The sequence below is a fragment of the Anser anser genome (assembly GCF_964211835.1).
Source record: "Anser anser genome assembly, chromosome: 4".
Taxonomy (NCBI): Eukaryota; Metazoa; Chordata; class Aves; order Anseriformes; family Anatidae; genus Anser; species Anser anser.
In genome coordinates this window covers 50,728,890-50,742,375 of record NC_139724.1, presented here as the reverse complement: position 1 = coordinate 50,742,375, position 13,486 = coordinate 50,728,890, and the positions used below count along the sequence as shown (strand labels likewise).

Here is a 13,486-nt window from a genome sequence, read left to right as displayed (position 1 = left end):
TTTTGGAAAATGCAACCCACTGAGAGGCAGTTATTTCTCAGCAGGAGGAGAGGGGAAAAGCTGCTGGTTTGCTCCTGTTGCCGTGTCATACGTGTTTGGATTAGAAACTGTAGCTCCTGCGAGGGGGATATCCATATGCATGCTGCTACAGGCTCAAGGGGCTGGGCCAGACTTTTTCTGCCCCAGTTTCAACTGCCTCGGTGCTTTGAGGAGCAGGGCAAAAAAACCTTTTATGCACTCAGGAAGTTTCTCCAGCTTCTGGTCAGTGACTTGGGTGAAGCTGAGTGCAGGCCCTTGGCGACATAGCTTCCGAGAACAGTGGGATCTTTCACCATTCCCCTGCTCTCTACCAGTTCCTGAAAAAAATGCTGATAAAATGTGCTCCTCATTTTACTTCAGTGACTTATTCACATGGAGGAGGAGAAGCTATCAGTGTCTCCACACGCTGTGTTACATCAAGAGCCAAATGAAGGTATGAAGACAATGTTTCTGGACATGATATTGAGCCACAAGGCATTAACATTGCTTCATGTGTGATGGGAATTCTGCTCCTTTATGTCTTTTAAAACCCATAAATGATATGGCAACAAACTCAAAAATTTACACAAAACAAAACAAACAACACCAAAACCACAACACTATGAAAGTTGCATAACAAAGATTTCAGTAGTTAGGAGATGGTGGTGCAAGCCCATTTTCCTGTGAAACATGATTTTGTTTCCTACCACAATATGTTTATATTCCCTTCACAGAGATGGTTACTGCTGTGTATAATAGCTTTTCTAGTAGCTAACTTGAGACCCTCTAATCTGTCATCTCCTAAGAGAAATCTCTGGGACAGCTGAAGGTGTCAGGGTGTGATGCTTTTGTACTATCCCCCTGTTTTTCAAAGCAAGCCTTTGAATTAAAGCAGGCTTTTACCTGTTTTTATCCTGCTGTCTCTGCTGATAACTCCTCCCGGTTCAACGCTTATCACATAGATAGGCAAATCCCATTCCCGGTTGGTCGCTCCGCCTGCTACTGTCATTCCCAGCGACTCCGTGTGATCCTTCCGGACAGCCACCACCTTCTCATGGCAGGTGACAGCATGAAGGGTGCTCTGTGATGGGGAAAACAAAACAAACACACACACAGTGGGCATGGGGACCTCCCTGACAGCTTAGGCATTTTCTACTGAAGCAAATATTCATCGGGAAGTACTGAGGGAACACCAAAGCACTTTACAACTGCCTGCCATATCTGTCTGGGTGGCTGGCGTAACTCTCCCAGGGCTTAGGCTCTGTGGAGTCAGAAGTGTAGCCAAAATAACCCATACCTTAGTCAGGCACAGCTCCTACTGAACTCAGAAGCAGTTTAGCAATGAGACCAAGAGAAGCAGGAGTAGGTCTTTGAAATGTAGATAAAGAATACAATTTTCCAAAAGGAAAAAAAGAAGAAAAAAAAGTTCTCGATACTAAGATTACCAGTATATGTCACCATCATATCTTTAACTATCAGTTTATCATCTTTATCTTCCTGCTTGCAATCTGAACATCACCTGTGTAGTTATGAGAAACAGTACACCTGGATTAAAGCAATAAACATCTTGGGACAGATGAGAAGACAGTCTTCATCTACTCTTCCAAATTTCTATGTTTCTGTATAAGGGGCATATTGGCTAGAACATGGTAGAAGTATATGTATTTCAGTGAGAAAGACGTTTACAGAGTGAAGACACAGCTTCCAGGGTGCTCTTCCTAGTCCTTGTGCTTCAAAGGTCACTCCATGAGAGCCACCTCTGCTGTCTGAGGGCAGTCATCCTCTTGCTCCTGCCTCCAAATGGAGAGTGGTGTTACACACACACACACCACCGGCCACGCGAGCTACTCTCTGAGCAAGGGTGAAGCAAACTCACAGGTAACCTTGGGATGCACTGGGAACACAGCTTCAGCACAGCCTGTGGACTGAATGGTACCTTTACAACACATCCATTTCTAGCAGAAGAGCTTGAGAGACAAGGATTTGTCTCCACAAAATCTGGATTTAAATGTTAATTGCTTTGGCTTGTTTAGGCATTTCATAAGCTGTGCTCCTGGCACCAGCTCCTGAAGATCCTAGTCCCTCTTGCAGAAACCCTCCTGGAGCTAGAATAGACATGCTGCTAAATACATTTCAAACGTAACCCCCTGCCCCCCTCTCATTCACAAGCGTGACCTCACATTTACAGTATGCAAAAAGGATCTATAAATCTCATTTAAAGCCACATTAATCTCTTCTAAGCAATCTGAGATCCCACAAAGACATTCTACCTCGGTTCCTGGGCCAGCAGTGCAGAAAGAGGAGCAAGAAAGCCCACGGCTTCTCCCACTGTGACTATGGGGAAGGAAGGAAGACAGCACTAAGAGGCTTTTATGGGAATAGGAAGGAAGAAAAGAACAGTGTCAATGGGAATTATGTGGTGTGGGGACAGATACATGGAGGGCTTCTTATATATAGTACTGGAACAGCTTAATTTTCAGGGAAGCCACAGAGCTTCAGGAACAAAAAGGCAAAGAATTCCATGAAAAAAGATCTTGTCTTAGTCAGTGGGACAAAAAGCAAACTGATACAGTTGTCTGGACATACCACCTGCAGAGCACTGGCACAGTGTCAGAGAAATTGGGTTTATGGCTTGCAACCGAACCTAAACGTTTCTGAAGGCTTTACAACATTCTCTTTTAGAGAACTTAAATGTCCTAGTTCAGGTCATCTTAATCCTTCAGAAGATCACATTCATCTTCAAGGCTTACAGGTTTTAAACTTGATAGCTCTAACTTTGTGCAAACTAAAAGTAACGTTTCATCCGTGTTTGTGCAAAACATTGTCCTTTTTTCCTCTAGAAAAGGAATGCCTTTCCACCAAGAAGCAGGCACTTTCTGCAGCATGTGGGATAGGGGCACCACTAATTTTCACAAATATGTGGGTATGAAATTTTGTAAGAAAATATGGAGTTGTAAGTAAGCTTGCAACCCTGAGCATTTGGAGCAATCCTGTTACTTTTACTACGTCCATCATGTCTCTGACTCCCAAAACACTGGCTGATAAATCAGCTAAGACTCTATTTTTGAGGAATCAGTGCAGAGACAAGCAGCTTTCAAAGTGGTGCTGACAAATTTTCCTGTTATATTTCAGTGAAAAATTATATAAGTACATGTAGTTGTATGCTGAAACATGCAAGATCAGTTTTCCTTTGAAGTGACTCTTCTGCATGTCATTTTTTACATGACTGCAGATAGAAAGGAGTTAGGGCAACTTGGCTGAGACGAAGGCCATGATGAAAGTAAAGTAAAGCCTTTTTCAGTAAACACACGTAGAGCTCTCTTGGAGGTACTGCTGATAATGAGTAAGCCAGTTAAAAGGCAGTGTTTATCAGTGACTGCATTTCAGTGCATTCTCTCCCAAACAATTGTCCTCCTCTGTCATTCTGAAATGAACTCAGAGGTCAGAAGAAAAACATAACAGTTCATCTCCTTTTTACATTTTCTTTTTTTGGGGGGGTATGTTTACTGTAAAATAAACATTTACAGCAGATTATCACAACATCAAAGCCACGATGTGTGCCTTGCAGGCAAAGGATGTGGCTGCATCTGTTTGGAAGATGCATTTCACCTGAAGGCTAACCTGCCTGGATGGTCACAGAACATTGTCTGCTCAAGCAACAGGGCAATGGACTCATTTAAATGCTTGGCAATTTGTCAAAAAGAAGCAAGAAAACAGCTCCAATTAAAAATAAGTGTTAGTTAATTAATGGCAAAACTCCCACTGACTTCAAAGAAACCAAATCTGGCCAATTTCTGCATTACAGCCCTGCTCAATAACCTCTGCTACACAAGCAAGCATTTCTGATATCTTTTTTTCTGAATCCAGGCAGCAGCCACAACAATTTGGGCTGGACATCCCGTATCCCTGCACACCAGAGAACAGCTTAACGAGGTCCCGTATGGGAGCAGTCTCCCGGCACGCCATACAGCCCCCATCACTGCCACTACAGAAGGACGTGGCCATTACAAACTGTCCTCCTCTCTCTGCTCTTGGCTGCGTGGCCCATTGCCATTGGCATTGGCCTGAAAGGGAGCCGCCTCCTCGCTCCTTCCAGATGGAGGCAGGTTGTGGGGAGGGCAACGGCTTGGCCAAAAGCGATTCCTGAGCCATCGTCTGAACAAAGCGGCTGCGGGAAGTTTATTCTTGGCACCGAAGGCAGCTATGGCTTGTGAGGAGCTTGCAGCCCACGTTTGTGCACAGGAGAGCTGCTTCCCTCAAAGAGAGGATTCCTGACCTGCTAATACCACCTCCTAAGGTAGGGTCAGGGGCGGGGGGAAACACAATTAAAATTACTCGGAATCCAAGTCAGTTAGCAATCTGTCTATCAACCACACGTAATAAAGCTGTCTCACTGATGGCAGCAGATTCACCAAACCACACACACATAGCAAACTCTCCTGACTGTAGTGAGTGCTACCTTGTGTTTGAGCAAGAGCACGTGCTGTGTTAGGACACTGTGCAGACCCTAGGCCTGCAAGCATTACTCCTGCTCTAATGCCTATTAAAAACAAAAATAACATTTTAAGTCTGCCAAAGCTTGGAGTTTAAAAATCTTGAATTGTAAATGATGTTCAGTTAAACCTTCAGCAAAAAAAAAGCTGGAGATATTCAAACTGACATGCTTGTATCCTATAAAAGGGCAAATAACACTCCAGTAGCGATTGCATCAGCCCAAAATGCTACAGGGCCTGAAGCAAATCATGACCACTGGCTGTACTGATCTACTGATCTATTGCCAGAGCATCTTCTCTGATATAAGCTCTCCAGTGCCCACACACAGACCTAAAGCGAGATGGTAACGGCTCAGAGTTTTCTTTTCTGTCTCTGATCTTCCCTGGAAAGTGCCCAAATTGTGGCACTGGGCAGAAACCCACAGCAGGTTGCCCGCTTACTTGCTTATGGAGTGTGTATGTCTTGTGGCAAACTGGAAATCCCCCTAAAAGCCACAACCTTTTCTTCAAAAGATGATTCATTAGCCTCAGGGGGACAGTTGCAAGGTCAACAGTGGCCTTTCAATCTCACCGATCCCCCAAATAACACCGAATTTACCAATTTTCATCCAATACCTCTTAGTACAGGAAGAGAAAATGGGGATCTGGGGCAGCGTATGGAAAACAAGCCATGTTGCCAAATAATCACACGTGGTATCAATTAATCAAATCTCTGTGGTGGAGCTAGCAGGTGCTCCAAGCATCACTAGAAATCATATAGCAGCATCATGAGCTAATTGCTGTCCTACACATATCTCCCTAAGGAAATCATTACTTCATTAGGAAGTAATGTTTTGCAGATGCATGATTAGTTGGGCACTATTTGCTACTGGCTAGCAGCTACCCAGCACCAGCTCTGCTCTATGGTTTAACCCCTGTTAATCCTTACCAAGGGCTGTGATTTTTTTTCCATGAAGTCTCAAAACTAACAATAAAGATACACTGATATATATATATATCACACATAAAAACCACCAAATAGATATAGTTAGAACAAACAAATAAACAAACAACAGAGAGAAAGCAAAAGGAAACCTGCAGAGAATGGGCGTCTTTAAGCTTTTGTGAAATGCAGAGCGAGGTTTTTCTCCTGGCTGACAGCTGCACGCCCAGTCTGACAGCTGGTTCAGTCCAAAAGTCTCTTTAAGGACACTTCTGGCTGCCCAGCAGGCAGGATGGATTTAATCCAGCCCTTGCTGTCTTCCTTGCTCATGCCCCCCTTGGTGTAGACCAGCTCATGAGGGTTTTGCATAATGGTGACACTCAGAGTGATTAACGTAAATTAACCAGGCATATGACTGAAATTTAGTGAAATAAGGAAACTCAGCTCCTGCATGGATATTCTTACATGCGGTAAAAATATGGTTTATCTGCTGTGATTACCTGTGGTGTTAAATAAAAGCCACTTTCATTCATCACAAGCACCTCCATGCAACAGCTTAATCTGGTTGAAGTGGCAGTAGTCCTACTTAAAATTATGAGTGTAGTTGATTCAGATTCACTTTTCTCAGTGCAGACAAGTTTTTAAAATACTGAAGAAAGCTCCTAAATCCCCTCTGTCCTAGGCTGACATTTCCTGGACCAGGACCACACTCTTCTGTCCCTGTCCTCCTCAGCCCAAGGACAAGACCTGGATCCCCAGGTGCTCGCAGGGGAGGTCGCTCCTGCTGTTTTTCTGCTGTAAAGATGATGTCCCCTGGGGCCATACAGCAGTGGCACAGTCAAGCACAAGCCTCCCAAACCAGCATGTTTGGTGACCAAACCCACCAGAAACTTGCTGCACTTGCCATGGCCAGAGAGAGGACCTCCCAGCTGCAGCTTTAGAGCTGGGTCATAGCACGGGTATCTTCGGAAATAAGCAACAGACTAATAATAACTGTAACTTTCAAGAAGCTTGAAAGGAATAGGATTTATAGGAATCTCAGATTGATCTATGAAAGCTTTTAGCCTGCAGGCTTTGCTCCAGATGGAGAAACCTCAGACAAACCTGTTATTTTCATTGGAGTGCATCTCCCTGCAGTGACAAGATCCAGAAACACCACTGCGGGTCTCCAAAACCCCAGCGGCCCACCAGGTCCCCCTTTCCCATGGACAGAAGGATGGATGTGCCCTCACCTTGCAGGGGTTGCTCCTCTCAGCAGGACAGGGCTGGGGGCTGCTGCCGTAACTCCAGCCCGTCTCCTGCAGGATGTCCGGGGGCTGCTGCCGGGTCTGCCGCGACACCACGAAGTGAACCTGCTTCTCGCTGGCCTGCGGGAGGAGGCACAGGGTGAATCCCAATCCCACTGCTCTGCCACGATAATCCCGGGTAAATCAACCAGGGACGGCTCACAAAACACAGATCCCATTTAAGCTTGGTTGGGATTTCCCTCTCACGTGGTCGCAGTGACATAAAGCAGTAGCATCAGTTCAGGTTAATAAAATCCATAAAAATTTACTGCCAGCTACTTAAAACTTGAAAATCTGGTGTTAACTCTGAAAATTCCTGTCTGCCCCAAATCTGGCTGCAGCTAGTGATCCCACCCATGGTGGTGGGGTCACTGAGCAGTCCTTGTGCCCACCTGTGTGCACCAGCACAGAGCAGCAACCTGCCTGCCACAGGAGAGAAACAGACACCGGGAGCTGCTGCTCCCTGAAGCTAGTGCTATAACGAGGGATGGGCTCCAGCTTCGGCTGGTGAAAGTGGGGGATAAACGATGCAGCTGAGCCCACCTGCCTGCAACAAGCATGACAGATGTAAGGCAGCTTAAAGAAAGGGATGTGGCACCATTTGGAGAGGTAAAATCCCACCGTGCCAGAGCACAGAGAGAGAGAGTGAGCAGACACAGAGAAGCCTGCAGAGTAACGGAATTTGGGGTGGGACAGTAGCCAAAACTCTCACTTTAGGAACAGCAACTGCAAAAACAATTAACCCGAAATCAGAGCTCAAAATAGTTGTGCACAGCAGAGTCACAGTACTTGCATGTCTAGGAGATGCTGCAAAGCCTCCAGTGAGTTTTGTTTGCTTGTTGCTTTCAGGTGCTGTGTGTATGCCTTATGTTGGCCTTGTTAATTCTGTGTACAGGTGATTTTCTGTTATTGAACCAGCACTTGTGAGGTCATCTGTGTCACTACAAGGCTTAACTCTCCCCTCGGAGAGTTGCACATAAATCTATTCGAGACAACGGTGCAGCAACCAAGCTGAGAGGGAGTGGAATTCAGTGTGGTAAATCAGGTATCTGTCATAAGGGCAAACCAACAGACCGAGCTGAAGGCCCCAAAGCTATAGGAGCATACCCAGAAGATAAAAAATTCATCCTCTCATCTTCCTCTATCCAGGCTAGGGACCATAGTGCTGTGGCAGGTAGGAGGGGCTCTTAAAAACTGGTCTCTAGAGGGACTCCTGTCTGCTTGCTTGCAGTTCATTTCCAAGGAACAGCTCAGTATCTAACGTGGAGACCCCTGAAAAAATCTCCAGAGCCCCTGGGGCATCAGACCCCCAGAGATGCTTGCTAGCGCTGTTCCCCTGCTCGCTGGAGAGAAGCTCCAAGGAAAGCTGGCATTGAACAAGCAGCTGGAAACCAAGCCCAGCTCCAGTTACGCTATTGAAATCAAATCTCCCACAGACAATTAACAGAAGCTAGAGGAGGCCCCTGGGATTTTCATTTTTATAGTTCAGTTTGCCTTTTCTGAGGCTGTATTCAGTAGTACTAGCTGAGAATTATTAAAAGCGCTTTTGAAAATGTCACTACAGTTTAAAAAGAAAAAAAAAACTACCTCTCCCAATCTTCAAACCTAAAGTTTGCGTGTTCAGCCCATGTTATTTTTCAGGAAAACAATATCTCATATTTATTTGTTACCTTTCCAGTACTTTGGGGGACAATAGTTTTCTCCACCAGCAAATAAAATCTCCACAGCTTCGTCATTTGGTACATGAGCATATATCAAAAAATAACTTGCTAGGTATTTTTACCAGGTTTATTATTACATAACATCAAATCCTGAACTCTGAGACCAGTATTCTTGGGTAGTCATCTGGTACCCAAAAGTTGACTGATATATCTTGGGAGAAATGAAACCACCCTAGCTCCTAGTTTGTAGGATGGCTGAAATATAACTGAACAATACAAGACTAAACCTCCTAAGGGCATATGACCCCCATGAAAATACAGTTTTCTTTAAAACAAACAACTTCAACTTACGCAACTTCTGTTTAAAACTCATCTGCTGCCACATGGTTAGTCTCAAAATTGGTTATTTAGAGGGAGGTTGTAAATGTGATTAATTCCCCGTAGACCGACTAGCAAAAGTTCAGCACAGTCTCTATTGCAATGTCACATTTGTCTCCAGGTCAGTCAAGTTGAGTAATTTCTCAGAAGTCCGGAGTGTTTTAAAAAGTTATCCAAACAAGACCACTAGCTTTTGTATTTACATACTTCCATATACAAACCCATTAACATTTCTACTGATCGGGATATTAATTGCTGCTTCATCCTGATCTCTCTCCCTCCTTGCCTTTTACTGCTTGTTTTTTTCCCCGCAATTCCAACTCTGCTCTTTATGCTGAAGCAAGAATTAAAGAAATAAGGTTTGTTTTGATCCCATATACAGGTAATAGCAGAAGCAGCCCACTAGAATTAAAATTCATGTTACAGCCAAAGCAAATCAAGCTCAAAGTGGGGAATGCTCTGCAAAGCTTTGGCTTGGAAACATCCAGAGGCCTCTTTTGCACCAGCCTGATTCTGCTTCTGCTTTTGGGAGCTCTTTCCCTAGTTTAGGTAATGCAGCCTGAGAAGATCTCCAGGTACCTGCACTGTGACCTCCCCTGGAGATGCATGTATCCAAGCACAACAGTGGCCGGCAGGGCCACTGGCATGGAGAGGCTGCACAGAAACACCTTTAGATTAAAAATGCTGCCTCTGACACAAGGCTGTGACTAAAGATGATGCAGCAAATGGGAAGTAGCGAGCTCCCCGGCGTTACGATGTGTGCACGCTCCCAATTAACACTTACACGTTTTCTTCATTTCGGTTCTTGTGACTGAGCGTATAAACACCCAGACACCTAACCTCCTGATTATCAGCTGTTTTGCCTGTGCTAATGTATAATTGCTACAGGCCTGAACGATCAGATTTTTCTCAATTAATCACTATTTAGAAGTCAAAACTAATCAGAGTCTGCAGAAATCTGATGTTCTCTCAGCTATGCTCGGCGTAATAAGCCACCACCACCTTTTATCATATCAGAGAAGGTTCATTCTGCTTTTAAGGAAACTGATTTCATATTTGAAGCTTCCAGCACTGTTAATTTGAAGACCTTAATGTGTTGTGAATGACACACACCGAGATCTTCACAGACAGGGTACTGTCAAGAAATGAGAGGACAAAAAAAAACATGTCGTGTAAGAAGCAAATGCAAAACATTTGTGGCCTCAGTGTAACGGCTTTTCTCTGGCATAACATGGAAACAGGAAAGGCAAATGATAATTGATGAAAAAACATGACAAAAAAGACACAGGTTCTGGGAATCTTGCATTAGACAAAAGTGATTCATAGAGCTCACATCAGTGCAATGTAATCCTTGCTGTTTGGAAACCTGAGGCTCCCCTTTGATGGGCATGCTGTTTAAATTCCCAGAGACTGGTGTGCATTTCAAGCATTATTATAAATAACATCCACTCTTTGGAACCCAATAAGAGCTTTAGTAGTGTTTTCAAACACTTGTGTGTGAATGGTCTCGTTAAGTCATTCTTTCCATTTCATGTCTACGCTGCATGTGTTTTTTGCTTATGAAGCACTGTTGCCTTGTTTTGTAGCCATAAAGAACTGTTCCAAGAATAGCAATTTTTCAGAAAGGTTTTCTTTCCAGGCTTTCTCCCCCTTGCAGAATTTAGCACCCCTCTCATCCCCCACCCCCACCACCTTCTGCTCCCACTTAGTGATCTATGTAATGTAATCCAGAAAGATGCTGGACCAACATTTCAACAACTGGTGTTATGCACAGGGTTGCAGTTTTGTTGCCCAGACAGGACACGCCTGCTTGCCTGAGGATGATTAGGAGCCCCTGCTCCCAGCATGTGTACGAGCTAATGGTTTTATCCATACCTATGCCATACACTTTTCAATTAAATTTAGTTACAGCCATCTGTGAACCTGTGCTAAAGGAAAAATCCTTTCCACAAAATACATTGATATGCATGTTTCTTCCAGCCAGGCTTGTGTTACCCTGATGATACCTGTCTGAAATGGGGAGCATCCAGCCTGATTTGACATTGTGCTATTGAGGCACATGAAATTCTTCAACATGTGAACACTCTGCATCCCTCCAAATGAAGTGAAAAGTTGCACAATAACAACAACTGCTATAAATAAGAAATAAAAATATTCTTGGCTTTGCTTTTTGTGTTGAAGTTTTTTTTTTGTTTTGTTTTTTAAAGGTAGGCTGTAAAGAAATAAATCCAATGAAAATATTTCTGAAAGGGAAATTAGGCAGAAGCTGACTGATTCTGTAGCTGAGAAAGGCACAGCGACACTTTTGTAGTAAGACTGTTAAGCACATCACAGAGGCACCCCTTTATAGTTTTCCATGTGAGTCTAAATAGAGATTTATAAAAAATATGGAAACACGTCAATTTTTTTTTTTTTTGCAAAACATCTGGATTCCCATATACTGGATGTAGGCAAGAAGCACCTACACAGTGATGATGCTCTTCCCAAAACATGCCATCGGTTGCATTAACCTGCTCTGGTTTGCTCCCATCTGACCTGGAGGGGCTCAGGACCCAGCTTGGGCCACAGGCTGGTTTGCCTTTTGGCAGAAGGCACTCTTTGCTGATAGAGAGCATGTAGGGATTTACACTGGCCTTTTCATTACAACAAAGCCCCCTGGGTGAGCTGATTGCAGAAGGCATCCCTGGGAGATGGCACATGGCCACGTTCACCCCTGTACCCACAGCGGCACCAGGGAGATTTCACAGGCGTAAATTCCCACCTGAGCCTGGCACATCTCCTTCCCTCCCCGAAACGCACACCCGTTAATTTTGCAAAAGATAACAAAAACACACCGCTTGGCTCTCGCCAGGCTCAGAAATTGTTCCCAAAGCCTCGTCGACAGACCTGTATCAGGTGGGCCGCGCTCTCCGGGCTGCCGTACCGATGGTCATGCCCGTTGATGGCCAGCACGCGGTCGTTCTCCTGCAGCTGCCCGTCACGGGCCGCCACGCCTCCCTCCAGCAGGTTGAAGATAAACACCCCGGGCTCGTCGGCCTTGCGGACCAGCTTTATGCCCAGCTGCTCATCCGGGCTGCTCTTGTTCAGGACGACGTGGAAGCTGTCGTCCCTGTTGCAGTGGGCCTCGAGAGCCAGCCCGCTGTTTCGGCACCGGTACCTCTGCTCCCTGAGCACGGTGAGCCGCAGCACGTGGCAGGGCTGCTTCAGGATCGACAGGGCGTAGTTGTGAGGCACGTTTTTGATGTCCATGCCGTTCACCTGGAAGGGAGAGCCGTAAATCATCAGCATAAAGGCCTTCTAATCTGAATTGGCAAAGGAGGCGGCCGGCCTATTTACACAGATGTCTTCACACAAGGTGACGTGCGCTGCTTCAAACTGCCTGGTGTGGGAGGCCAAGTTTGTGCTGCAGAGCAGTCTTCCCCAAGGAAAGGACGCACTGTACAGACACTTTCTGCTTTTTTTCCCCCCCCCCCTCTCTCTGATAGTCTCCAGACATAACTGTTATTTTTCAGCTTTATTATTGTGCTCCCCCAAGCTCCAATATCCTTTCATATATCTTGGTTTTATTCCACTAGCTTCTGATTTCAAATCACCTTGCCAGCCTTTCCTTTCACTCCCACCACTTTCCTGCATTTTCTCTACTTCATTCTCCCAACTGTTTTAGTTACAGCAAAAAAAATTGTGCCCCGGTAATGAATCTCTAATTAAAATAGAGAAAAGAGTCTCAAGTACAAGGTCAAATGTCCTGGATATTTAGCTAGCAATTGTGCTGGTATATCACACTGGAGAATCAGGCTTTTTATGCTTCTCAATGTTTTCCAGGTAAGGTTTAACTGTGACAGCAGTAAAACCACAAAACTGCCTCTTCTTTATTTTAGCTCCAAAAAAAAAAAAAGAAAAAAAAAAGAGAGCTTCCAGCCAGTCCTGTCATGCCTGCATGTATAAGGGTGACTGGTCATTGCACGTTATCACCACTCAATGAAAACCAGTTGCAAGACTGCTGGAAAACTTGACTCACACAAGTTATTTCCATGTAGTTTCACGTTGCTCAGGTTGAACTCCTTAAATATTAAGAAATGTTTCCGAAGTGCAGTGGCAGTGTTCCCCAACACAGACAGAAGTGCTCCAGGCAGCTTTGTTTTTGCAAGCTGCCTGTGTGGTCGTGGCAGGGCTGTCCCCACTGTGGTCTGGCAGGGGACTGCACCTCTTTTGATGCAGCTGAACTAACTTCAGATTGGGTACTACATGTGACGTGAGCGTGGAACTGAAATGGCCAGGGCTCCTCGGTGGATCCCTGGGCAGCCCAGTGGTGCTGTAGCTCAGCTGCTCTGCTCTGGCAACTGGACAAGAAGCCCCCTTGAGAGGCACCACCTGGTTAACACTCATGCAGCAGTGCACCCATGGCAGCATCAGCCTTCAATGAACAGAGCAGTCCGCTCTAATGTTTACCTGTAATTTGGAAACCTGTGCTGAGTCATTTGGAAAAAACACACAGCCATCTTTAGCCATGCTGTCAGCAATACTTGAGCTAGCTGGTTTAAGCTGCTTGAGGTGTACCTGCGTGAGCTGCACTTTAAGTATGCCTGTGCACTCCAACTATATACATCATCAAACCTTCAGAGCAAGTAAAGAAAGAAACAGGCATTTTCTGTTATCACTCTTTTCTTCCAAGGACCATGAATATAATTTAGCATCCTTGCAGAGCTCCGAGTCAATGGGGCAGCTGAG

At 45.0% G+C, this 13,486-nt stretch overlaps 1 protein-coding gene across 16 annotated transcripts in view; it reads right to left on the bottom strand.

Moving 5' to 3' along the window:
* LNX1 (ligand of numb-protein X 1) overlaps positions 1-13,486 on the bottom strand; it is a 149,956-nt gene that overhangs the window by 11,018 nt on the left and 125,452 nt on the right. For all 16 annotated transcript variants that reach the window (XM_083835398.1, XM_083835396.1, XM_083835395.1 and 13 more), the window contains 3 exons: positions 11,645-12,016; positions 6,666-6,800; positions 922-1,099 (listed from right to left, as the gene is read on the bottom strand). In XM_083835398.1, the coding sequence (XP_083691524.1) occupies positions 922-1,099; positions 6,666-6,800; positions 11,645-12,016 (685 nt within the window). The remainder of the gene's footprint in view (positions 1-921; positions 1,100-6,665; positions 6,801-11,644; positions 12,017-13,486) is intronic.